The following is a 27,983-nucleotide window of genomic DNA, read 5'->3' as shown; positions in this document are numbered from 1 at the left end:
CGGGGCCGTTTGGCCGCGCACCGCCGCGGCCGTGCCGCCGCTTCCGGCGCGGCGCGCTTCCCTTTCCGGCCGCGCGGGGCAGCCATGGCGTCGCGCAAGGAAGGCTCGGGCGCTGCCGGCGGCGGCTTCGGCGCCGCCAAGGGCAAAGGCAAAGCCGCCGCCGCGGGAGACTCGGCCGTCAAGCAAGTGCAGATCGACGGGCTGGTGAGCAGAGGGTGCGGGGCCTCCGCGGGCGGGGCGGCCGCGCGGAGCCGGGCGCGGGGCGGTGCCGCGGCCCAGCCTCGTGTCCGGCCGGCACCGGCGCTTCCCGAGGGGCAGGAACGGCTTCCTGCCCCTGCCCAGCTCCCCGGCCGTGGCCGGGCGGCCCTGCCCGTCCCTGCTGAGGGAGCGGCTCCCCGCCTGTGCAAGCGAGGCAGAGCGGTTTGTGTTTAAAATGTTTGTCCCGTCCCATCGCTCAGTTCCGCCGCCCCTGTGCCCGGAGCTGCTCTTTGCAGCTTTCATGGCTCACACTTGTACCACATACCAGAAAATGCCGCAGGTGTAAGAGCTGAGAGGCACGGTGGGGTTTTCCCTCGCTCTTTGTGCCTTTTGCCTTCTCTGTCAGGGCTGCCAGGAGCTCCTGCGTTTGCCTGATGAGAAATGAAATGAACTGACGGTGAAGGGGCTTAGCAGAGAACAGAGCCACCCCAATGCAGCAATCCGTGCAGGGCTAAAGTGGAAGAGCATTTACTGAATTGGTTCTTGGCTTTGCTGCTCGATCTTTTTGTGTTGGTTCAGGCCTTAGAGAGTTGGTAATACCATTAATGACACAAGGAGAAAAGGGGATAGAAACATTGCTTTTTACTTCAGTAAGGGCTGAAACGTTGCTTTTCACTTCAGTGTCTTTGACAAGTGTCAGTAGAACATGCACAGCGGAGTGTGAGGAAGAGAGTGGTGCCCTGAAAGGAGATCATGGTTTTGAGACAAGCTTTGGAGCCTGCTTGGATTATTAGTGGCAGTCCTCTGCTCTCATCCTGGAGATATACAGTGCAGTAAATATTTGGGAAGATGAAAAATAATTTATTTGTGTGTATTAGGTCTTGTGAAAGAGGAAATCTGGATCACATTTTTTCTGCCCTGATCTGTCCAGCTGTCTGTGTGCCGTGGCTTTGGTGCATGGAGCATTTTCAAGGCGTGGTGAAACCTGACCAGTTGTGAAATGTTCCTAAAACCCAGCAGTGGACAGCAGACTGCTCCTGCTGCAGGCTGGTGCCACACACTTTGGTAACAACTGGTAAATTTGATTTATTTGCTGCTGATTGTTCTCTGCCAGGCATAGTCTGCTTTGTGAGCTGCTGTTGTTTCAGATCCAGAGATCTGATGCTCTGCTTCTGACAGTCCAGCAAATACTTATGGGGTTTTTTTGGTTTGTTTCATGCTTTTTTCCTTCTCCCTGTAATTTCTTCTGGTACAGCACAGTGGTGCCTCTCAGTGCAGAGGGAGGTGATTGACTGAAAACTGTGAAAGCTTTCAGCTTCCTGCCACACACTTTGATAACAACTGGTAAATTTGATTTATTTGCTGCTGATTGCAGGCATACAGTCTGCTTTGTGAGCTGCTGTTGATTCAGATCCACTGAGATCTGATGCTCTGCTTCTGACAGTCCAGCAGATACTTATGGGGTTTTTTTGTTTGTTTCATGCTTTTTTCCTTCTCCCTGTAATTTCTTCTGGTACAGCACAGTGGTGCCTCTCAGTACAGAGGGAGGTGATTTACTGAAAACTGTGAAAGCTTTCAGCTTTTCTCCTCCTGGAGGTGTCTGCTAGACAAAGTGTTCTCAGGACATTGGTTCATAAACTTCTGTGGCTTCTGTGATGGAGGGAAATGCTGGCAGAAGTTTGCTTGCTGTGCAGACAATGTGAATTCTGATAGAAGTCCTTCAGATGTCTTACTGAAATTCTTCTGAAGAGTTTCTGGTACCTCACTGGTTTAAATGTCTTGTCTGCTCTCACAAAGTGACAGAACTTCATCTTGGTGATGGCCAGGATTGCATGTCAGGAATTCTGAGTTCAGGTGGGCACCAGGGGAGCTGGGGATCTCTTTCTCCTCGGTGGTGTCCCATCCCTTGGCAGTGTCACAGTCAGCCCTTCAAATAGGGCTGCACTGGAAGCACAGGCATGTGTAGGTGGGTGCTGGGGATCTCTTTCTCCTCGGTGGTGTCCCATCCCTTGGCAGTGTCACAATTCAAAGGGGGCTGCTTTGGAAGCACAGGCATGTGTAGGTGGGCTGCTTTGGAGTCTGTGAGTGCAGAATAGAAGATGCACCAGCCATCTCTATGTGAGAATGTGAAAGTATGTTTGGAAAGCTTGGTATTTCAGAGGAATAATAAAGTAAAAAAACCCAAACCAACAGTATTTGTAATGAAAAGAACAAGTTCTAAATGTCAGGATGTTACCTTAAAACATAATCTGTAATGATGCAGCAATGTCTGCTTCTCAGGCCTCTTTAAAATCTGGTACAGATGAAGCATTCTGGAGTGAACTTCTTTCTTATTTTAATCTGTTCAATTTCTTAATAAATAAACTTAGATGGAAAATGAATTCCAATACAGGTGGTCTGTTCTTTCTAAGAAATTAAAAAATGCAGGGTAAAAAATAACCCTCCAAAAGTACATTATAAAATGTGCTTTTCCTTCAGGTGAGATGTAAGAATTCATGTGTTTGTTTTTGGCCATCCTGACAGGAAGATCACATTAAGAGCCACATGTGATATCCTGTTGTCTTTGCTTCCTGTTGCAGAGATGTGAATGGACATTCCCTCATGTTTTCTCCAGTCAAGGAGCCCCAAGAGAGCTTGTGTTTACAGCAGTGCACAGGCTTGGGAAAGAGCCTGGGGCTGCTGGCTGACAGCAGCCAGACACGAGCCAGCCTGTGCCCAGGTGTCCAGAAAGGCCAGTGGCATCCTGGCCTGCCTCGGGAGCAGTGTGGCCAGCAGGAGCAGACTGTCCCCTGTACTCAGCACTGGGAGGCTGCACTCAAATCCCCGTGCTCAGTTTTGGGCTCTTTGCTGCAAGGAAGTCATTGAGGGTCTGGGGAAGGGTCTGGAGCACAAGTCTGAGAGGAGCAGCTGAGGGAGCTGGGGGTATTTATCCTGGAGAAAAGGAGGCTCGGGGGAGACCTTGTCACTCTCTGCAGCTCCCTGAGAGGAGGCTGCAGCCTGGTGGGGGTCAGTCTCTTCATGGTAATTGGTGATGGGACAGGTTGGTACAGGGGAGGTTTAAATTGGATATTAGGAAACATTTCTTTACTGAAAGGGTGCTTAAATGTCGTAACAGGCAGGCCAGGGTGGTGAAATCACCATTCCTCAAAAGTGTGTGAAAAAACATGTAGATGTGCTACTTGGATTCATGGTGAGTGCTGTGTGGTGGGGTTGGGTTGATGGTGGGACTTGATGATCTTAGAGATCTTTTCCAGTCTAAACAGTTCTCTGATTCTGTGATTATCACAAGCTGTCAGAAATAATTGTACAGAAATGCCATAATTAGCTTACCCCTTTTTTTTTGTTTTTGCAAGAGGTATGGATGGACTCAGGTTTGTTCTATTTTAGACATTCTTCAATGGGAACTAAATATTTTGCAATTCAGCTGCTAAAATTAATCAGATTTGGTTCACTGATATGATAGTGTTTTCTTTCAGTAGGGTGCAATAAACTTCAAACTATAAGCTGATGTATTTTAGTATATAAGAAATAATTATTCCTTTGAATTATTTTTAGGTTAACAGAAGATTCTAGATTTTCATCAAGTCTTGGAGACTTCTCTAAAATGCTTCCCTAGTGAAACTTGTAACCCTGCTACACTGTCTAAAATTACATCTACAGAGGACTTCCTTGGCATATTTATGCATTTCTCATGATTTTAGTGATTCCAGGCAATATAGAAAGCTGTGATATCAGGCAGTATAGAAAACTGTGAAGGCAGAAGTGAAGTGGTGTATCATTCAAAGGCATAAGGTGTGGTGGGGTAAGTAAGGAGCATTTTTACATGATGAGCATCAAAGTCTGTGTCATTCAGAAATTGAACTAATATCCAAAATCAGATGCTCCATGTGGTGGATTGGGGGCTGTGTCAGATCACTAATATGTGGGTGATGGATATGTGGAAACTTTCTTCTGGAAAATAGGAGCTGTGGGATGGGAGGTGGGGAACTCTTGGCAAGGTGAGTGTGCTGCTAGACACAGAGAAATGTTATTATTAATCACATTTGCCTTCAGAGTAGTTACAAGGAACTATGTTTTTACTGGGAAGGTGTTTCATTCTCTGCAGATCTTCTTCATGAGGTTATTCTAGGAAGGAAGGCAAAAATCAGCTAAATTCATCTAACTAAATTCTTACGCTCCAAAATTACTTTTTGTTTTTAAATCTTACCCTTGCATTTATTTACACATCGAAAAAATTACACACCCAGAAATGGTTCTGAAGAACAGTGTTAGCTGACTGAAAAAGGTTTGCTTATACATGGCTCTTGCAAAGTAATATAATTAGACACTTGGCTCGTGCTATAGCATTAATATGTGCATTGCTTTTATCATTTCACTAATGGGCATGATGGTTCCTTTTTTACTCAGCCACTGCATATGATTTCTTTTCACACATATGTCAATTGCACAAAATCTTTACTTATTATAGAAACTAGCAAAAGTTATGCAGGCTTTTCAAAATGCCTGTAGGTTTCTGTTGTTATATCTTCATAACTGCTGATGTGCAAGAGCCTTCATGCTTATAACAAACTGCCACTACACCTTAAGATATCTTTGTAAGTTTGTTTATAGTAAATACAAACATACATTCACCAAAACATAAATATGTCAAGAAAATAGTTAGAATTGTAGGCCTTGTCTGCATGTGTGCACCACCATCACCAGTGGGGCTCTAGTGCCACATTCTCTTGTGTCAGATACAAGTGATTTAATCCAACATCACATCATCCCTGATGTGGTGATGCTGTAGTGTGCTTAGCACTTTGTGTTCTTATCTATGGTAAGTATTTATAGAGGATTTATTTATTTATTTACAAAAAACATAGAAAAGAATATGTGAGTCTACATTTTAAAAAACCCCTCACCTAATTCTTTTTCAGTAGTTACTCTATTCATAATTGTGATATTTAAGTTGCTTGTGCCTTTTTTTTAATTGCAATCCATTTTTGCCATAAAGGGGTTGGATACATTGGACTGTATCCTTAGCTGTTTGTAGGGGGGAGCCCTTCAGGATATGTTTGACCACAGTAAATGACATAAGGTACCATGGTTACTGAAAATCAATTTCTAGAGACTTTTCTTTCTAATGTTTGTGTAAGGACTTTTAAATGACAACTTTGGACACTATGGAAAGAAAGGAATCAACTTTCATAGTGTTTGAGTAATTTTTAATACCGGTGAAGCCTATATTGAACTGGCTGAAATCTGTGACATTTCTTAAGTTGTGAATGTTGTGCTTTTCCTGGCATTTCTTGTGTTTCTTATTTTCCTTCTTTACCCTTTCTGAAGACTTTGCATGAATGCGCAGTGGTGGCTTCTGCTTGCTGTTATCTGTAGAGTTTCTTGACGTTGCAGAGCTGTAGAGTAGTATTTTAGGATGTAACTTCCTTCAGGCTGTATTGTATGTTGTGTCTTCCAAAGGAGTTAAAATGGAATTTTAAGTTGAAGTTTAATCTTGTTGACTTTTCCTTGACCTGTTTCCCTAAAGAGTTAGATCACATTATGCTGGCTCTGAGAGTTGGTGTGTGAATTGAATACTGGCTTGATATATTCATGGATACTTTGAACCATGGATTAGACAGAAGAGCTTTGTTTTATATTCTATTAATCTTCATGTGTTAACAATGAGTTGCATGAATCTAACCCAGAAGGGAACTTCTGACATATAATCTGTGCTTAAATTCAGAAGAAAAAGCATTAATGTGTGCTGGTAAGTTGAAAGGGCAAGAGCCTCCTTGGAATATAACAATTTTCAGGCTTAGTGAAATTTCTTGAACTGCAGTGGGTAAAGTACCCATGTCGTGATGTTCTGAGAATGCAAATTTCAGTGTGTTTTGTCAGTGGATAGGAGTGAATATGTGCTAACAGAGCACAAACTTCAAATGATTTGTAAGAGTGCAGTGGTGCACTCAGCATCTCCTGAGTGTCGTGGTAAGTGTACCCTAGTGAGGCATTTAGAACTGGAACATCTGGTATCGCTTCATGCCATGAAACTTGTGTGCTGACAAAAGGAGTTACTCTGACTGTGGAGGTGGCTTAAATGTGTTGAGCAGTGTTACACTTCAAGACTTCCAGGGGAAAATATTACTTCAAAACAAGCTTTTGTTTCTTTTGCTGCATGCAAAGAGAAATAATGTGTTGCCCTCTACACTGCTGTCACTAGCAGTTAAAATTCTCTGATTTTTGGCCCTCTTATGTGCATATCGAACTGCTCTCTGGCATGGTAATTGTGAATACATAGCTCCTGTGAAAACAGTAGATCGTGCTCTTATGATTCCTATTTGGTTGTCTTGATACTGAGGACAACAGTATTTCCACCAGATACCTTTCAGGTAAATTCCTAGCTTTTAGTGATTAAAATGTTGCATCTAAAATGCAGCAGATAATAATCATTACCTTTTGTCCTGGTTGGTGTTAGCTTTGACTCTGTGTTGGGAGGTGACCAGTGGTGGCTTTGTTGCTGAGTCAGTTCATTATGTCTGCTTGCACACTGAACATTGTTAAATGTTCTCCTTTGATTTTCAGTTTATTGTAAAAAAACCGGAGCTTTGCAGCTGACATTCAGTGTGGTGTAGGGGAGGGAAGGGTACACAGAACTGCAGGCCCCAGGGAGAAACCCAGCAGGTACAGATACTGGAAGGCCCTTGGTGGTGTGCATGAAATGAACACCTCCTAGACCTATTCAGTCTTGGGACTTTTTCTTTCATCTTTTAAATATATCTTACAGATTATATGAAAGGCCATGTAGGAAGAGGAGCCAACTTTTTTTTTTGACCCCTAATCTTTGAAAAAGGATTATGTATCTTCAACTTATTGTTGCTATAATAATTTATCATTAATCTTTCTTTGCCAGAGATATTTTTTGGATATGGTTACTTTTTGGGTGTTGTTTTTCCATATTTACACAAAAGCTTAAAATACCTTCTCAGTGATGGTAAAGTTTTGAGCATACTTTTCTTTCATATTATTTTTAATCTTCCAGTAGCATTAAGATTGCAAAGATGTGATACTGGCTATATCAGCACTGTATAATTATGTTACCACATAACAAAATCATATCACCTTAATGGAAAGTAAATTAATTGTTAATGTACCAAATGGAAAAAAAATAGGCTCATATAATAAATATTCTTGTTAGTATTTTGTATTATTATTCAGTAATCTAAAACCAAGACAATAGAGCTTAACTTTGATAATGTCTTTTTTAATGTGCATACACAAAGTTACTTCAGCATAGGTGTAGGAATATTTTTGAATGATTTGTATATGGATATTTATTTCAGATAAGCATTCTATTAATTTATTTTGGCTTTATCAAATTTTTAAGTTAATTGACAGGCTTATTTACTCACTGGAGTTTGAAGATATGCCTGAATTTTGCTTTGTGCATGCAGTAACAGGCTAATTCTCTTTTGTCAATATTTGGGTTTTTTTCTGGAAAGAGAGTGGATGTTGCTTTGAGCATGTAAGTCTTGTTGGTCTTTGCCTTTGTTCTGCTCACATGTTGTATCCTGCTTTGCACTGTGTTTGCTGCACCTCCTTCCTGTTCCTTGGAGCTCATATCTGTGTGAGAAGCAATGTGCATACCCCTTCCTGTTTAGCAAGTTCTTTGATGTTTAGGAACTTGGAGGTGTAAATCACTTACTGTTTTTTAGGGATTTTTTCGTGCATACCTGAGAAAAGTATGGAGTCTGACAAAGTGCTTCATCAATGTAGGGCTGAGTTTTGAGCACTTAGGTCTTGGGGTTTTTTACTATTACATTATTATCAATACAAAAAAATGGCTGTTTTAAAGCTTTTTAAACTTTAGATGAGATGTAGGATATTTACTGCAGCTGTCATCACTCCTTGGAAGCAATTTGAAAGCCATACTGCCTTCTCCATTGGCACTCTCAGTGATAAAATTGGAATGGTTGTTTTTGATCTCTTTGTCACAGTAGCTGTTATTAGAAATGGAACTCTGCTGGAAGTGATTTTCATGTGGCAGTGTTCAGATGATGATACAAAGGCAAATCTCTGTTCGAAAGATGGGAAAGCTGAAGCAATAACTGACGTTCATGGTTTGGACTTTTTTCTTTTCCCTCAATTTTGTACTTTTAAGTCAGCAGGAAAACTGAGACTCCACGCAGGCTTGGTTCTCTGGATTGCACTAGCTGTTACTAGGAGTATCTGTCTCTGTTGCAGCCCCTTAGCACACAACCAAGTGTTTGCCAGAAAGGCTGAGTGTTTCAATGTGGAAAAAATCGTTGTACAAAAAGTTATAAATTATTAAAATGATATGGAAGTCATTCCAGTAGGGATTTTACTGGTTACTTGGAAGCATCTGTTGAATGCATATGGAAGTTATGCTTTAAAGACACACCCTTAAACAGCATATTCCAGTTTCATTGTGCGGGGTATGTTTTTGGAAAAGATCAGTAGTCTCACATGAACCTCCACTCCCTCATGCCCATCTAGGTCTGCCTTACTTTGCTGATTTTTGAAGGTCAGATAGATAAGGGTAACTGTCTTGCAGTTTTTCTTCAGCTTCAAAATGGTAGCAGTCTGGCACAATCTGATTAAAGAATAGGCTGTTAAATAAAATTGCTACTGCTGCTTTTGGCTGTCATCTTTTAATCTTTTTATAGGAAGCTGCTAGAAGTTGATGCTAAAGAAAACCTTATACTTGCAATGCACTCCTCGTGCACCACGAATTTGAACACTGGTGATTCACTAATACACAGAACATGTGTATCAACTGTATGTTGAAGGATAAATATTGAAGGATAAATTCTGCTGTTTTGACCAGAAAATGTTGAAACTGTGCCTGTCTCTACCACTTGTATATAATTTCCATATGTTGTGGTCTGAAGGAATATATTCCTTAGCTTTCATTCTTTAAATGATGGCTAGGTATTGAATTCATTAAAAATAATAAATATGAATTGTATTGGCAATTTGCAAAAACTGCCTGAAATACTGAATGTTTTCAAAAGTTCAGTGATATTTGGGAAACAGAAGAAATAATATACTAAGTAGTCCCTGGGAAATGCTCCATCCTGCTTGCAACCAGCAGAATTTTGGATGTTAATCTCATCACATCCCTATCTCTGCCTCCTGACAATGTGCTAATAATGTCTAATGCCCTGCCCTCGCAGAGTGAGGTCCTGGGGCTGTCTTAGGGAAGTGTTTCTATGAGGAGGAGATTCTGCAGTGCCCCTGGCCTTGATGGTTTCCATGGGAATGTGCATGAATCCATGTACTGTGAAATGTGTTATGAAACTTTGTATCACAGAGAACTGCGTTTTACCAGCGTGTGAGCACAGCAATGGGGAGTTTCAATGCACATGTAATGGTGCATTTTTACTTACATTGAGGCAAAATTAAAGTGTGCTAAAGGCTTGTGATTAACCCTGGAGATGGTTGTTAACCTGAACTGCTGTAAAACTCAAATGTAGTGGGACAAAAATGAATAAGAGATTGGTGTCTTTGGTAACACACACCTTGATTAATATTCTGTATTTTTCTGTTTTAATAACCTTTGCTTTTCTCCCCTGTTTAATTAGTTTTTCTTTTGATGTGCTGCAGTTTGTGTTTAACTGCTTCCTTTTGCAAGAACAAGCAGCTCACTTGGACATGAGTAAATAAATGACTTAAACAGATATTTCATGGTACCTACAAGACATTAGGTGATGAATGTAAATTCCTGGCAGAGTCAAGGAAAACCACAGCCTATGAAAACCCAACACGCCTGTAGCCAAAACCCAGTAATCTTCCCTTCTAGTGTTGAACTTGTGCACAAACAGGCTTGGTGTCTGTACTATTTCAGTTCTTTGGTCTGAACTCCACCTACCTGTGGAGTCTTGTCTCAGTTTGTCTATTCCATTTTATATTTTGGATATCAACCAGTTTTAGTTCTATTGAAGTATTGACAATTGGTCTCTTTCATGTTCTGTGTCTGGCTCTTTGGTCTGAACTCCACCTACCTGTGGAGTCTTGTCTCAGTTTGTCTATTCCATTTTGTATTTTGGATATTAACCAGTTTTAATTCTAGGTATTGAGAATTGGTGTCTTTCATGTTCTGTGTCTGGTTTTACATGAAATCAGTGATTTTTGTAATTTGAAGTAGCTTTTTGTATAGGCTGTGATTTCTTTTTTTTTTAAATCTTCATGGCTTTGAAAGTGTCCCAGTAATAGAATGAGAGAGCAGCTGACCCATGTTTGCAGCAGCTAAGCTTGCTTCCAGTGAGTGAACAGCCTGTGTGTCAATCCCTTGGCAGTGTCTGTAGGAATCTGGGCTTGCACTGTGGGAACAGCCACCTTGACTGGAAGTGGGTGCTGTAGGGAGGCCCCCTTCTTGTTAGAATGGTTTTCCCTCTTGCTGTTAGGGGAATTCTAGAGTTCTTGAGTCACAGCAGTTTGGAAGTAATTCTTCTTAAAAAGAGAAATAAAGCAACTGAAGGAGCCAGTACTTTAAAAGTGTTTTCTGTGGGGTATTTCGGTGGTGGTTGAAGCTTTGCTTGCAGTTTGTGTTGAGCATGCTGCTGAGCTACACACAATCTATGTAAGAGTGTTCAGAAAGTGAGAAATGAACAGAATGTCTGCTTTTTCTAGACTAAGCTTCAGGGTAAGCAAGGTACAGCTTTTTCAGCCATGCTCCAAACAGTGCACATAAGTAGTTAAGTTTTCAGGAATAACTGATAAAATGCCTCTTGGTCAGTTGCTGACTAAAAATTGTGCTTTGAGTCAGCCACTTACTGAAATCAAGTGACAAGGGATGTTATATCTGGCTTGTTGCTGTATATGGGTGTTATCACCTTCTTTGTCCTGTTGGAAAAAGCCCCTAGCCAAATGCTGAAGGAAAGTAAGATGGCTATAAGCAAGAGGTAGTCTGGAAAACCATCTAGATTCCTGTAATTACAGGGGGAAATGGTTCCTAAACCAAGCAGAAGTGACAGAAAAGACTTGTTACATCAATAATCTTATGATTGGGGTAGTTTTCTTTAGCCTCATCTACATGTTGTGGAGCAGAAAGGTTACTAAGGTTCCCAAAATCATTTGAAGTCTTGAGGTTTACAAACTAAGCAAGTGTTATGTACTAAGTGATGTCATAAAGAGACCCAGGGAACAAAAAGTTTTGGATGCTTCTCATGTGCTTCCTAATAATCAAAAATATTAATGTAGTTATCCCCCCATAGTTCAAGATGGACAGTTTTCCAGTCCATTTAACATGGCTTTCCTGAATGGTTTGGTGCTGAGGACCTACATGAGACAAAATTGACAGACTCCTATAATTTGTAGTTTCAGTGTGAAAATGTGTGTAGCATCCTCTGCTTGAGGCCCACCTTGGATCAGTACACATTGTTCATTGGTAGTGAATTTAGGCTCAGCTCCAAGAAACTCAGCTCTGCTTGTGTCAAAAGGATATTTTGATATTTGCACCCAGATGAGATGGTATGAAATTGCATGCATCGTTCTGTTATGCTTCTATATAATTATTGTTTTTAAGCCCCAAATTTTTGTCAAGTTCAGAAATAAGATTTTAACATCTGGTGTTGAAGTAGCTGTTGAGTGGCATAAAATGTAAGCTTACTATTCCAGGAACTGTATTTACAAAGACTTCATAAATGTTGCTGTTTAGGCTCTAGCAAGTCAAGATAAATGTAAATTATTGTGGAGCATTTGAGGTCTTCTGTCCGAAGGATGACTGCTACACTTTCTAGATAGGACAGTGAGGGCTAAGGCTTGTTATTTCTGAAGCTGCTGCTGAGAACAACATTTTTCTGAAGTTACCTTCCTTTTAAGTCTACTCAGTCTTGGCCTTTTCAACAGAATGTTTAGATTAAGTAGGTTTTGATTACTTCCCAGGGAATTAATTTTTTTTTTTTGGCCACTAAACATAGTTAGAACTGAAGATATCTGCCAAAATAATTACTTTAAGATGTTGAAGGTCTTAATGGAAAATTATTTTAAAAATGGTTTTTCTTTTACTTCTTCTGAGATAAAATTGGTCTGACAGCTTTAAGAACTTTTATTCTGAAGTTAAGTATGAAGAAAAAAGAAAAAATGTCTAGACATCCATCATGTCAGGAATGGTCAAAAATGCAGTCCTGTTCAATAAGAGAATCTAGAAAAATTCAAAGTTTTCTGCAAATAAGCTGGAATATGCATTTAAGTGAATTCTGTGTTTATCAGTAAAAATTGTCATACTTCTTGAGATTAGTATAATATGCAAAATTCAGTTTCATCTCTAATCTTTAGTTTCATACAATGGTTTGGGTTGGAAAGGACCTTAAGAATCATCTACTTCCAGCCCCCCTGTCATGGGCAGAGAAACCTTTCACAAGACCAGGTTGCTCAGAGCTCCATCCAACCTGGCCTTGAACAACTTCAGGGATGGGGCATCCACTGCTTCTCTGGGCACTCTGCCAGTGCCTCACCATCCTCGCAGTTAAGGATTTTTTCCTAATATCTGATCTAGAACCACTTTAAGTTTGAAGCCATTCCCCTTGTCCTGTCACTACATGCTCTTGTAAAGCCCCTCCATTATCCTTGTAGGCTCCCTGCAGGTGCTGGAAGGCCCCAGTCAGGTCAACCCAAGGCCTTTTTTTCCAGGCTGAACAAGGCCAAATCTCTCAGCTTTTCCTCATAGCAGAGGTATTCCATCCCTCTGATCAACTTGGTGGCTTCCTCTGGATTCAGTCCAACAGGTCTGTGGCCTTCCTGTGTTGAGGAGTCCAGAGCTGGACACAGCACTGCAGGATCTCATCAGAGTGGAGTGGAAGGGGCAGAGTCACCTGCCTGACCTGCTGCCCACGCTGCCTTGGATGCAGCCCAGGGCACGTTTGGCTTCCTGGCCTGTGAGTGCACATGGCCAGCTCATGTCCAGCCTCACATCCAGCAGCACCCCCGAGTCCTTTGGGCAGGGCTGCTCTCCGTGCATGCATCCCCCAGCCTGTGCTGCTTCTGGGGGCTGCTCTGACTCAGGTGCAGCACCTTGCCCATGCTCTTATAAAATCTTGTGCAGTTCCTGTGGCCTACTTCTTGAGCTTGTCCTGGTCCCTCTGGATGGCATTCTGTCCTCAGGACTGTCAACCACACAACTCAGCTTGGTGTTGGACTCATGCCATGACTTTATGTGGTGGCAGGTCTTGTGCCACGAAGGTTCATATCCAACAGCCATGAGACCAGGGTATCAACCTGTTGATTCTGTATTACTTCTGACATTTTATCTGTCACAGTGCTTCCTAGAACCCATTTCTGTGGACTGCACTGATTAAGGTGGAATTTTCATGTGTGTCTATAAACATCTGTCTCCTTAATCATCTGGAAGAGTGCGTCATGTGTATCAGACATATGTTCTCTTAATGTTAATCGTTGCAGTAATATCTTTAATTTACTTCAGAGTTACTTTTCTCCTGGCAGGAAAGTTGAGAGTCTCTGTTATTGTCTTATCAAATGGTGCTGTAGCCAGGAGACAAATCAGCTCAAGGCAAGATTTTTTGGTCAGCTTCCAGAACTTGTCTTTTGTAACTGTAGGATAAGCACTTATCTGTAGTGTGTAAAAACCTCATCTGGAACTATTAAAATGTTAACGTTACTCATGTTTCATGATATCTAGGTTTTTTGTATTTTTTTCCAAATCTTTGTTTAAAAATAAAGCCATTCCATTCTTACTTGAGGATTTCAGAACTGTTTAATTAAATTTCATTTTTGCATAGCTAATTGATTGTTTCAGCACACCACCAGTTGTAGATTTGCCTTTGGTGTGGGGTTACCTGGGGAAGGAGACATGGCCACTAAATTAGCGTAAGATGTGTCTTCATGTGGCTATTTATTGCTAAACAGTTCAACTCTATCCAGAGGTGGCATATATGCATTTTATGTGTGTCAAGAAGATGTTGATTCCAGGCAACTTTGAGGTTAACACGATTGCCTGAGTCATTGTTAGTAATGGCTGACATTGTGATCTATCCATTTACAAAGCTGCATTATCAGTTCTCTCTTGAATTTGGTTTATGCTAGGAGTTTAAGTAAAATTGCTCATGCTGAAACACTCAAAAATATAAAAGTTCATGGTTTGACTTTCAAGGATTTGTATGGAGAAGGCTACCAATGTGATATGGATGTATTCAAAGTGTATCACACGTTATTAGCAGTGATAGCTTTCGAGCCCCTTTTGCCAAGCTAGCTGTTGATCACTGTTGCAGCAGTGTTCAGTACTGAGAGGACGTGAGTGTTGTGGCACCTTCCACGTTAGTGCTGAAACCAGCTACGTAACACAGACTTGTTTAGACTCTCCCCATCCCCTTCCCCAGATGCTGGCAATTGATGCTAGTGGTTGTGACCACAAAGCTTTCTTGGGTGGCAAAAAATGTTAAGCATTTAAAAAGATATAAATACTTAATTTAAGACTGTAGATCAGTGTGCTACATCGTGTATTCATTGGACTAACAGAAGCTCTCTCTTGTTTGATTTCACATGTGCAAGACATAGCACAGGTACTGGAAATCTGGTTTCAGTGTGGTGATATTCAGCTCTCTGGAACACTGCTGTAAATGAATCCTCAGTGCTTTGATTTGCTTTTGTTTCTCTTTAGATAAATGCAGAAATGTGCATCTTGGTGTATTCATGTCCCTTCAGTGGGATCTTCACAGAATCTCCCCCCAAAGGCTCGTGATACTTCAGCTGTGGGTTGATGTCACATGTATTCCTGTAGAGAGGTACAAACTTTTGAAATTAACAACTATGATGTTGGGATGTAGCCCAATTTAAAATTTGGCAGTATGCAGTTAAAATATGTATCTTTGATGTCCTTAATAGTTTCAGAATGGCTTTTAATTTTTTTAAATTTTTTTTTTAGTTTGACTTTATTCTTAATGTTTGAGCAGTGCTTTGAAGATTTGGAGATTAGAAGCACTGCAGAATTGCAAAGTGGATTTGGTTTTTTTTTTAATTGAGGATTAATGGTCATTAAAATCTGACAAGTGGTTACTCCAGGTGATTAAATTACTTTAGTGTTTTGAACACTAAATTTACAAGGCTGGGGGACTCTTGAGTTTTATTTAGGAATTACTTGTATATCCTTTTCTAAAGAGTCATTATGTACCTGAGTATTTCTCACATGCTGATTTACTAAATCATGCTGCATGTGATTATTGACTTCTGTTCAGGATATTAGAGTTTAGAAATCTGAGGGGTTTTTTGTTATTTGGTACATTTTCTCCTTAAAAACGTAACCTTTCCTGGCTGGCCAGCTGCATTGCTTTAGTAACAGCAGCAGTTAAAATGATTTGGTTTGGCTGCTGTTAATTTTGTGTAGCTCTGACATAGCAGTGAAGGGTCTACAGGTATTTAAAAATAATCGTAGCTTGTACAAAGGAGCAATATCTCCTATTAGGGGAATTATAAATGGTATTTGGAAGGTGAATTAGCATTGACTGAAAGATGCTTCTACTGGTGTTCATTCAGATTTCTTTGGAATTTTTTAAAAAGTGTTAATTTGGAAAAACGGATATTTTTCAATATGCTGTGTTACTTGCATTATTTATATTAACACTTACTACATTTATTTTCAGACCAATATAATTACTCTGATTCTGTTCTGATGCTTCACAAACATAACATCTTTTTCTTTTAGGAAATGTTTAGATAAAAGTTAGTGCTCATTTTTCTTGGGTATATGTGGTTTATTCAGTATGAAGTATTGGTTTGTACATTCAGTCAGAAATGTCATGGCATTGGTGTTTGCACAGTGATCAGCCCTTCCTGCTGTATCTAGACTAGCAAACAAATGGAAATGACATTTTTAATGTTGTAGCAGATGTAATTACTAGAGAAATAGTTCTGCTTTACACCTGCAGGTCTGTTTTTAGTACTGAAACACAAGTTTCAGAGCACATTTCCTGCTTGGTCATATGGTAGTGCTTTGGTGGCAGGTTTTTCAGTCTGAGTTGAAGAGTCTGCTGTACAAAAGACTGATGTCTTATGTGTCTAAATAAAACTGTTCAGAACAAAGACCAAAATGAAAACAAAAATCCTGTGTCATTGGATGCATCATTTTATAAGCCATTTTGGTAGCTAATGTATTTTCCAGTGCAGTCATAAACACACTGCAGTGTCCTAATGGTTGTGAAATTTGGAGTATTGAGTTCATGAACTTCTCTGCTCCCTTTGTCAGACTCTGTTGGAAAACAAAGTTGCAGGTAGGCTTAGATCCCTGGGGTCTCTATCTCCCTGGATAATGTCTGCTCTGGTCTTCAGGCTGGAGATTGAAAAGCGTAGGCTTGTGTAATAACTTCATTGTGTATTGGAGTATTTGGTTAACATCTAAGAGTTTTGAACTCCTAGTTTTCTTTCTCCGAAAAATCATTGATACTCTGTGACAGCGCATGCTTGTTTGATTTGTGACTGCTTTCTGTGAGCAATTATCATCAGAAACGCTGCAGCAAATTGGCATTGTATCACAAATGCTCCTGGAATGAAATCAAACAGGCAAATAGTACTCACATTAACAAGGACAGTCAGTGTGCATAGAGAGCTCAAGAGAAAATGAGAAAAATACTGAAAGAGGTGAAGCTTACAAGACTGTAAAGCTGCTGAGAATAGTTGTACAGTAGACAGCTGAGTATACTCTGTGCTGTATTCTGGCAGGGCAGTTCTGGGTGCTGTGACTGTGGAAGACAGGGCTTATGTCTTATAAACCTCAGGCTTATAAACCTGAGCTGTACACTAAATGCAACGTGAATATGATTTATGTGCTGGCTCTGTGGCACGTTCATCTGCTACGTCCAGGTGACCTCAAACTGGTGGTTGCTGTACTGTTTCCATCACTGTTAAGTACTGCTTCACTGCCCACTGATCTTAATGTCCTTATTGTTTTCCCATGAAATAAGATGTATATAACCAAGGACCTGTTTGTGTCTCTGCTCTGTAGACCTGTTGTAGCAAATTGAATAAAAAGGTGTGGCTGCAAAGGATTTGAGTGACGGATGTGAATGAGTATTGGAGTGAAATGTTGCTTTCTATCTACGACTGAGAAGCTTCAATGCAAGTATATCTAGATTGAAGAGGAAGCACAAATGAGTGATACTGTAAATAAACAAGGAATCAGAGGGTATTAGTCCATTTTGGTACTGAAATGCAACTTAGATGGAAATGGGTGTTTCTTCTCAGTTTTACCCTCTCTGCCCTGCCTCCAAGTATGAAGCTAGTTTTCCCATTTTAGCCCAAGAAGGAAGTGTATTTGCAAATAATTTCTATTCTACTCTCATTTTTCTTTCATTTAATCTGTATTGTGGTACTTCAATACATTAATGGTGTTTTACAAAAAGTAACATCTACTAATCAACAAAGGTGAAAACTAGGGACAAATATATGTATGATCTTAACTTCCTTTTTTTCCCCCCTTCCCCTGTAGAATGTTCAATAAAAGCCAGTACTTGACTGTACAAAGTCTGTTCTAAGGGCAGTTGAGCTGAAATCTACTAAACTAGTTTGTTTGCCAGCAGATGTTAAAGTATATTGCTTAATGAAAACAATCATCAGACATTTATGTTGAATTTTGAATGGATGGATTAGGGTTTAGTAAAATAAACCTCTCTTACACTGGAGAAAGCATAAGTTTTTTCAAGTCAATGTTTGTGGTTAGTGTCTTACCTTATTGTAGTTCTTGTCAAGTATAAAATGTTATTCAAGTATGAAGTGTTGCTAGCAAACGACGGACTATTTTTGGGTGGTTTTGTTCATACTGTTCCAATTTACAGGATCATCTCATGAGAATTATTCATTGTAGAGTTCAGATTTAAGGAAGGAAGTGGAAATTATGTTGTTAAAAATATTATGAGTAATTTGTGCATATTTTTTTCTTTTATCATTGATTTCCCTTAAATACCCTATGACATGCCATTCACGTTATATAACTTGAACTATCATCTGAAGTAAAACTGCAGTGAGATATACTTTAGAAGATTAATGTAATTGAAATTTGATGGGATCTGCACCTTTTTAAAAATTTCTACCAGTTTCTGCTTAGTTTTTTAAGATGTTTTGTTAGTTTCTTGTGCACAATGTCCCTGAAGAAGGGGCTTATAGGACCTGCAAGATACTGTTAAAAGCTCACAGTTAAAGCAACAAGCTAAAGTAAAAAGGATCAATATTTCATTTTAGAATGGTGTTTCAGAAAATTGGTTTAGAACTGTATTTTGATGGTTTATTTAATGGTCTTGTTTTTTCCCTGTAATATTAGGATGGCTGGCTGTTCCTCAACCTGTATTAAAATTGCTGGTGCTTAAGCTCACTTGGTTTGCAGCTCTAAACCATGTAGCAAATTTAAAATTCCAGATACATAGTTTGAGGACAAAAATAATGCATTGCATATTATGATTTTATTGTTTTATGTTCTAGGTTGTGTTAAAGATCATTAAACATTACCAAGAAGAAGGACAGGGGAATGAAGTGGTCCAAGGCGTGCTGCTGGGTCTTGTGGTGGATGACAGACTGGAAATCACAAATTGCTTCCCTTTCCCTCAGCATACAGAAGATGATGCAGACTTTGATGAAGGTAATACTTACAGTTTTGTGAAACTTAGACTAAAAAAACTATCTGTATGGGCTATAAAGGCCTTTTTTCCCCCTTTCCCTCAGCATACAGAAGATGATGCAGACTTTGATGAAGGTAATACTTAAAGTTTTGTGAAACTTAGACTAAAAAAAACTATCTGTATGGGCTATAAAGAGCTTTTTTCCTTCACAATGAGCAGAAGTTTGTATGGGCCCAGATTTTTTACTGTGGGTTAAAGTGTCAGTGCGTTAATTGGAGTGCTGTGCTGAATATCCAACTTGAAGCTTGTCTGTATAAGGGAAGTTATAGGGAATGAATACTGTATGATATGGACATTTATTTTAGGATGAGACTCCACACAGGAAGTTAGATTAGTTTCCTGTCTGTAATTCATAATCACTGTAAAGCTCTTTATGGAAATGGCTGTGTGTATGTGTGTGCGTACATACACGTCTGGATGTAGCTCGGCAGACAGATTGCCTCTCTGGGTTTAATTGTATGTGTTAAGTACTCATTGGAAACCTGGAGAGCAGAGCTTTGTAAGTTTTGTCAGGCTTTGGCTAACTTGAAGTCTGGGTGATCATTTTGCTTTCTAAGTGAGGTAGAATGGATGGTTTCTGTTTGTCTCTGTTTTTTGCTGGTCCTAGTGATGTTTTGTTAGTGACACTGTAAGTTAGTATGATTGGCTTGGCACAGAGTGACATCAAATTTATAAAGCAAACTTAAAAGGCTTACAGTTCTAATCTTGATATTATAAGTATGCATGTGTGTATTTAATGATACTAGTAGAAAAACTTTATTAGGGCATATAGAATCAGTTTAACTTCAAGAGTAACTAAAGAGGCAATATAGTCAAAGTAGTTGCAGTTGCTTCTCTTTTGATAATTCAGTTTGAGCAAGATCACTTAATCTGTAAGTATAAACTGCTTTTTCTTGCTTATGAGATTAGGTATTATTGAATTAATATTTTATCTTACAACAGAAGAATCTTGGACTCTGCTTTTATAGCAGAGATAATTTTAAGAATTCTTTGCAACTTGGTAAGGTTTTGTTGCTGTGTATTGCTTCCTTTGTGGGATTATACAGTTAGGTCAAAGAAAATAAGAGTGCAAAACAAAAAGGAATCTTAATTGTCCTACAATAACACTTGAGTCAGAACTATATTTTACTAATGCCTAAAAAATATTTTAAAGATTTCTTCTCTTCTGGAGCTCTTCAAATGATTGAAGTAATCTAAATTCTTAATTGGACCCCATGCTTCTTTTTTTTTCTGTAGAAAATGGCTGAATTATTTCCATGTAGCTGATAGGAGAGCAAGTATTGAAACAAATTTCTCAATGTCAGAGATGGATTCAGCTCACCATAGGATGGCTCCCATGCTGAGCTCTAAGCCTGTGATCTGGTATGCAGGGTTCAACTCTTTGTGTTTGGGAGAAACTTCCTTCCAGGAAAGAGGTTTTTGGTACAAGTCTTTCCTTTATTAGGGCAATAATCGCGACATTATGTAAGGTCCAAAGGCAAAGCTTCCCTCACCTGGACCCCTTAGCTTTTCAGCTTTCTGTTCCCATGCTGTGGGCACAGAAAGCAGAGCAAACTCTGGCCAGAGTGGGAAGTGAGCCTGTGGCAGTGAGGCTGGTGCTGCCTCTGGCAGTGGTGGGGAATCTGCAGCCAGGCTGGGGAGCTTGCCTGTGCTAAACCCTGTAAGCTAATTCAGGAGAATTTCCCACTGGTTTCCATCTTCCCTAGCCTGTACTACATGGATCACAGAGATGTTGCCTCTGTATCCTTCTCAGTGAAATACAGTTAAATAGACTGAACCACTTAGGAAATGCAAAGTGCTTGTGTTCATTCTGCATTCCCTGTAGTAGGGGTCTGTTGAGCTCTTTAACTTATGTAGTAGAGCCTAGAGAAGATGAAAACCTAAACAAAATGGCTGTTGAAGTTGCTAGCCTGAGCCTTTGGGCTTTTTAGGCTCCTCAGAGTTGTCTTCTGTCTTGCCAATGTGAAAAAAAAAAGTTTGATAAATGCCCTCTGTTTGTTTTCCCTGGAGCTGTGTTTCCCTATGCAAGCATCCTGCCAGATTTTCAAAAGATTCTTTATCTTCTAGATGCAGATAATTCATGTAGAGAAATCTCTTGTTATGTGCCAGAATATTAAAATTCAGTATGCTAAAAAACAAAGAAAACAAGGCACCTCCTTCCCCCTACGACTTGTGTGTTACTTCAGTACCCTACCTGGCTTTATATATTTGCACAAATTCAGGCCCACAGAAATGGAGGGAAAATACAAAGGTCTTGACACTTCAGCACTGCTATCACACAGAATAATACTTAACGTGCTCTTTTATCAGGATGATGTTGCATCATCTTTTGCCTTAGTGTAGGCCTTAGTGGTCTCGAGGTGATTGTTGTTAAGAGAATTTGAGCTTTTGTACAGGAGGGTGACATTTGAGCAAATAAACTGTTAGGTAATTGGCAAGACACATTTACGTGAATGTTTTCCTCTTTTAAGCTGTGCAAACCTAATACAAAACACATTTTTGAGGGTGCTAAGAAAATATCCTTAAATTGAACTTGAAATAGGTATGCATGATATTTAAGAATCAGTTTGATAAAGATGTATTTAAACTTGCTTACAACAACCATTTCTTTAGATATGCTTAGTTATGCTTTTGTTATGGTGCCGTTTTGTCTCTTGCTTCTAATGATATTATCTGAGATAATATCAAATTTTGACTATTTGCTGTTACAGAATTCCTTCAGAAATTAATTTTTTTTAAAAAAACCCCGTATCTGAACTTGTTCTTTCAGTGCAAGAACGTTTTTTAATGCCGTTTGAATTGGACTATTTCTGAAACTAAAGAAAGCAGAGAGAGGTTTTTTAGATTCAGATAATTCTTATTTCAGATGTGGGCGGGCTGTCCACCACGTATGAATCCACAGGTGTTTTTCATCATAGAAAGTTTCTCCTGAAGTGTTGTCTTCCTATGATTCTTCTTACAAAGTGCAATTTTTTTGGTAAGATTTTCTGTCAGGGAAGTCTTAAACACTTAGGCTGGTCTGCTGCAGCATGAGATTTTTAGTGGGGGTGAGAGGGTTCAACCCAGCTCTCTGTTAGAAATCTGTAGGTGAAGTTTAGTTGATGATGTGTGAGCTAATAGAGGAAAATTGCAGAATTGTTGTTGAGTCCTCAGCAAAAGATGCTTCAGTGTGAAAGTTCAGTATTTTAGGGCTGCACTTTGTGCTTTTGGTTAGGCACTTACTTTTCACATAACTGTGTTTCCTTATTGCTGGTGCACTTAAATCCTCATAGGCATTGACTTTATTTTTCAAAGCACTGATCTTAAATTTCATAAAGATACTTCCAGTGATTTATACATACATGCCCTATTCCTGTGCCCCCCACATCCTCCACCCCACAGATTCAACTCTTGTTTAGGGAAAATCAGATTTCTGCTGTAAGGATTTTTGGCTTAGGACTTCTGTGAAAAATTGTAGTATTCCAGCTTGTCTTACTGAGGGTAGTTTTCTGAGAAGTGCTTTCACTGTAGGGCACTTCCAAACCTTTGTCTGAGCATAGTTTTGCTGTCTTCAGTTAAGGTGTGCTAAAAACCTTCTTTTCTCTATGTTGTTCCTGATAAATGTATGTACTTTTCATGTCTGTTTGTTTCTAAGCAATATGTTAAGTTCAGTCCCTTGCACTTTATTGACTTTATCTTCAGTCCTTTTCACTGAGTAGCTTTTGTCCCAGTTTAAAAGAAATTTATATTCCCTTCTTTGAAATATAACAGTTAAAAAATTAAGCATACCTCTTGTCACTCATTAGAGATGTTTTGAAACAGATTTATTTCAGTCCCCTGTATTTTAGTAACTTAGTTTACAAAGCTAAGATAATAAACTGAGTCCTGTGGTAAATATACCAATCAGAACTTTGAGACAGTTCTATAATTATACATCAAAATAAGTTCTATATGGTTGTGGCTTTTTCTTCTTTTATTAGATTCCCTCTGAAATGCTTCAGAAGGAAAGCTGATGCCTTCTCCCCCTATCTTCCAACATGATTTTTACTTTGTTACTTAAGAAGATTAATTTTGTTTTTCAGGTTAGATGTTAGATAGACGATTAACTATTCAATTACCCATGGTTTTCTGTGCTTTAGGTTGTATTTAGTTGTGTAATCATTCAGTAACAACTAGGAATAACATAGTGTAACATTTCCACAAACCCACCATTTTTTTAGTCTCAGATGGGTGCAGTTTCATGAGCTATGACACAAAGGTGTCATAGCTCATAAATAGTGCTTATTCAGGGTTTTGCTTGGCCAGGGGCTGCAGCAGTTTGAGCTGTTGAGCCTTACCTGCTCCATTCACTCACCTGGGACATGTGGTCCTTGCAGAGGCAGAGGGCTTCAGGTAGAAGAATCACAGAATCATCAGGGTTGGAAGAAAAGAGGATTATCAAGTCCAGCTATTGCCTAGTACTGTCACTGTAGCCCCTGAACCACATCATCCAGGACCAGATCCAGATACCTCTTAAACACCTTCAGGGCTGATGAATCTGCCACCACCCTGGGTAACCTATTCCAGTGCCTGACAGCCCTAACACTGGAAAAAAATAATTCTAATACTGCATCTGCATCTCCCCTGTCTCAGTTTAAGGCATTTCCTCTGGTCCTCACTGCAGGCACAGCAGAATAGGCTGGCCTCCACCTCACTACACCCTTCTTTCAGACGGCTGTAGAGAGCAGTGAGGTCCCTCCTGAGCCTCTTCTACTCAAGACAACAAACACAGCTCCATCAGCTGTTCCCTTAAGACGTATTTTCTAGAGCTTTCATAAGCCTTGTTGCAATAGGGTCTGAATGGACTCTGTGAGGGTTGGCTTATTGCTAGTATTGCTGTGGAAGTCCTGGTGTCATTAAATCACTGCTCCCCCCCCAGCAGTGTTGGTTCATCTGCTTTCTGTAAAACAGGGTTGGAAGAAAAGAGGATTATCAAGTGTTGGTTCATCTGCTTTCTGTAAAGGCTTCTGTCCAGGTTAGATTTAGTCAGTTTTTCTTGTTTTATTCCCATTTTAAATCAAAGGTTTTATCATTGTATTTATCATCTTGTATGTCTCTTGTATTGTATGGCAGACCTTGAACATGCAGTGACTGTAACTATGTTCTGAATAGGCAGATACAAGTTTAGCTGTTTTTTTCTTCTCCTTTTTTTTTTTTGTTTGTATAGCTTTATTCTCTTTAGATATAACAGTTGTAGCTCATGTCTGTTGTTGTTTACTTTAAGAAAATGGAATGTTTATGAAATGAAGAAATCAGGTTACATGACATTTGAGTTTTATTTCATTAAGGACAGGAACATATAACCCAAAAGTTCCGTAATCACAGCCTTGGTTCCGGTTCCAGTTTTGTCCGTTTATGTAAATTCCTCATCTGTGTTTTTTGTAAGGCCTGTTGTAATTTAGGAAGAAAGTCATACTGTGTAAATGTTGACTTTTCAATTACTGAGTGCTCGTGAAAGCCCGTCAGTTTTGTCCATGCATTTATGAAGTTACGCTTCATTCTCTATGCAAAAAAGGATATAGAATTTTAAGCTTTTTTGTTTGTTTTTGTTTCTTTCTTTATCATTTGGCTGTAATGAATGTGTGAAATAGATCATAGGCTCAATAAGGTTTAATTTATATAAGGAATTCAGATTATTATGACAAAGGGTGGATGGTCAATTGTTAAATACTCAAAATAATGTCATCTGACCTTCGATATCTTTTTTGTGGTTTGCCAGAACTGATATTGCAATATAATAATGGACAAAATTAATTGTCATCTAATGATATGTATCACATATTCAAGGTTCTTTAATAAAACTGCTAATCATACCTGAATTATTTTGTACTTTACCTGTCCCTAGTGCATGCCGTTGATTTGTTTCCTGAAAAGAAGCTAACATTGACATGGTTTGTGTAATTGTGATGGTTCAGTGGAATAGCAGGCGTGCAGCCTGTTAGATGTTTTGCCTGAGTTTTCATACTGTGCAGACTTACCTGTAATGACTGGAGGTTTTTGTCTTCAGTGGGTAAGAAAGAAGAAATCCCACTGAAAGGCTGCTTTACCTGGTGCGGGCTGAAGCGTGCCTTGGGTGTGTGATGCGTGCACTTGTCTCTGTCGGCGGCGACAGTGTGTGCCAGGGCATGGTTTTGTAATCACAAGTGCCAGGAAACGGTGCTTTTATTTCATTTCTCTCGCCCGAGGCAAGTGAATTGTCTCCCCGCGGCCGTGTGTCCCCCGCAGGCGCGGAGCCGCCGTCAGAGGGCGCCCGTGGCCAGCGCACGGCCCGGCCGGGTGTCCCGGGCGCGCGGCAGCGCAGGGTGCGCGGCGCCTTCATCTGATACGGTGCCTGTAATCTTTTACACAGACGAATTCAGAAAATACGTTAGAAAGTGCATTGACTAAACTAACTCAGTGTTTTTCCGATTCTTAAATCATCTAAAATGTGCTGTGTGCTGTAAGGCTCAGTGTAGATGGGGAGAATTTGATTCAGACTTGCATGTGTGTGTATCCTAAAAGCAGGACGGAGGCTTGCTTGCTCTGCAGGTTTGATTCTTTGATTCCCAATTCTACCACGCGTAACTAAGAAAGAGGAGGCAGCAATTGTGATGGCACTCCTTGGCTTATCTAAAGGGATTTACACTACTGGACTGCGCAGACTTAAAAATTGTATATCACCTATTCCTCTTCTGACAGTATTGCACAAACTGCCTGAAATGCTTTGTTACCGCATTTCTGGATTTTCGAGTTGATTTTTACTGTAGGGACAATACTTTAAAGTGGTAGGTTAATCCTTTCGTTCAACATCTAATTTTATATCAAAAAAGAGAAATAATTTTGCTCTTTTAAGTACCATGCATATTAAAGTTTTATTTAAATCAGTTTCCATTGAAATTTTGCTGCAAAATAAGTGCAATTTGATTTAAAATGCAAAATGTTCTACTAACTCTTAGCTTTTTTTTTTAAAGAAAACATATTTAATGGCATTTTTCCTTGAGCAATTTTAAACAGAAAAACCTAGCCTAAAATCTGTTGTAGGTTGCTTGATTTTTTTTTTCTCCGTAATTTGCAATTGCAGAGATATTATTATCATACTTAATAAACTCCCATGCTGTACTTTACTGAAAATTGTGTTTAAGAATATTCACTTACTTAGCCTGAAAATGAAATTAGAAAAGCATCTGTTGTAAGAGATAGGTAGTTAGATGTATATAACTGATTTTTAGCAGCATTAAAATGAGCTGGGAGATTGTATCCGACTCAGCTATGCATTTAAGCATTTCATTGTATGGAAGATTTCATCTTGAAGCCAGGAGCTTTTACTTCATAACTTGTGTTCTATCTTAGCTGTATTCTTTATTTAGAATCACGGTATACAATAATTTAGTTTGTTATGTGTATATTTCATATAATTTTGTAAGACTTGCAGAAACTCATTAATTTTTATATGGTCAGCAATATGAAAGCCCAGTTTCTTTTACCTTCAGTTTTGGTAAAATATTACGAATGAACTATTCTGAATTGAATATTTTTGGTGCTAATATAATCAGTTCAACATTGACTAAAGAAATAAAACAGCACAGAAGCAGATAACCAATTAAATAATGAAAGTGTGTCTGTGTATATGTATCTATATATATACACACATACTTAATATCTGCTCTTGTGTCTCCCTCTGTGTTTGGAGGAACTAAAGCTTCATCCAGAAGGAAATGCAATGCAGTGAAGACAGTATTGTCAGTTCTGCTAAAAACTTTGATCTTCTTCTTCATCATCATCATCATCCTTGATATCATCATACTTGACGATTATTTCTTGGTCTTGGACAATGTGGTACAGGAGTGGCTGTTTCACTGCCTGGATCTCACTCTCTGTGCTTTTGGCATGTCTTGCTTGGGTCTGTAGCATGTCCTTTCTTAAGAGACCAATTGTTTGTGGCCCTTGTGGTTCCCCTCAGCCTTGGCCATGCATTTGGACTCTGCACTCATCTGTTCTTTTCCCAGTGGGACTGGACCAAGAGGAAGAGAGAGTTCTTTCAACACCTTCTTATTACCTCTTTCCATTCCCCCTCCTTTCCTTTTTTGCTAATGCAAGTATTTAGCCATTTCCTTTCCCAAAGAAAGCTGTAATAAACTTGAGGGAGCTGAAGGAAAGCACAGCAAAATGAGCAGATCCCCCTTTTTTTTTTTTTCCTGAGAGCTAAAATTAAGGAAATGCCTATAGTTCTATTGAAAAGCAGGTCAAACCAATACATCTGTGTGAGAGGTAATAGAAACTGATTGAAAGAAATAGTGGCAGTAAATTATGAAAAATAATTTTCATTCTTATTTTTTGTTCAGTAATGTTATATGGACTTATCAACTGCATAATATGAACAAATTACGTAGCATTATTCTCTAAGAAAATGTTCCATACTCAAGATATAGTACACATGAATCCTAAGTTGCACCTCTTCTATTCATAGTGTTGACATTTATTTTTTTGATGGAAAGGCAGAGACAAGAAGCTGGCCCAAGGTTCAGGACTGAATTTGAAATTAAATGTTGAGGAAACAGACTCGAAATCCGTTCTGCTGGTAGGAAACCCACTACAGCAGTGGAGTTAAAAAGATATAAGAATTTTTTTCATAAAAAAGTATAGAATTTTAAAGGGGTTCTAAAAATACTAGTCTTTTATAGAAAAGAAAAAGTCCTTAGTAGAGTTTATATTTGTATCTTTATTTTAGCATTAGTTATTTATGATTAATATATATTGTGAAATCCAGTGGTGCAGTCAGTCAAAAATATATGGAGAAACTGAGAATGCTCAAACTGAGAAAATCTTGCTTATCTCTGTAGTTTGAAGGTAACGCAGTGTATAGAATCTTAATATCAGCAAAATTTAAGAAAGTAAAAACTGCTTTTAAGCTCTAGTGAAGATGAGCAGGGTGTGCATAGTTGCACATGTAACAATGTACGGTAACTTAAATTTATATAATTCCTTATTGACTGCATCCACAAAATGTTTTTATTGCAGATAAGGCACTCACCCATCTGACTGAAGAAATTCACTCTGTTTTGGTTTGTGGTGTGTCAGTTGATAAGTTGTAGTTGTAGTATGTAGCTTGTAGTATGCAGTTTGTCTTTTGTTTCACTGTGCTCAATACACAGTTTGATTTCTTTTATT

The 27,983-nt window shown here is 39.2% G+C and overlaps 1 protein-coding gene across 1 annotated transcript in view; it reads left to right on the top strand.

The window, feature by feature from the left end:
• The first annotated feature begins 53 nt into the window (after positions 1-53).
• The window catches only part of EIF3H (eukaryotic translation initiation factor 3 subunit H), an 88,021-nt gene continuing 60,091 nt past the window's right edge, over positions 54-27,983 (top strand). Inside the window, exons 1-2 of the mRNA XM_039715465.1 lie at positions 54-204; positions 18,622-18,778. Of these exons, the coding sequence (XP_039571399.1) occupies positions 85-204; positions 18,622-18,778 (277 nt within the window). The 5' untranslated portion in view covers positions 54-84. The remainder of the gene's footprint in view (positions 205-18,621; positions 18,779-27,983) is intronic.

The sequence above is a fragment of the Passer montanus genome, unplaced genomic scaffold (genome assembly GCF_014805655.1).
Source record: "Passer montanus isolate IOZ18808 unplaced genomic scaffold, ASM1480565v1 scaffold33, whole genome shotgun sequence".
Classification (NCBI taxonomy): domain Eukaryota; kingdom Metazoa; phylum Chordata; class Aves; order Passeriformes; family Passeridae; genus Passer; species Passer montanus.
This window is presented reverse-complemented; position numbering and strand designations above follow the sequence as displayed.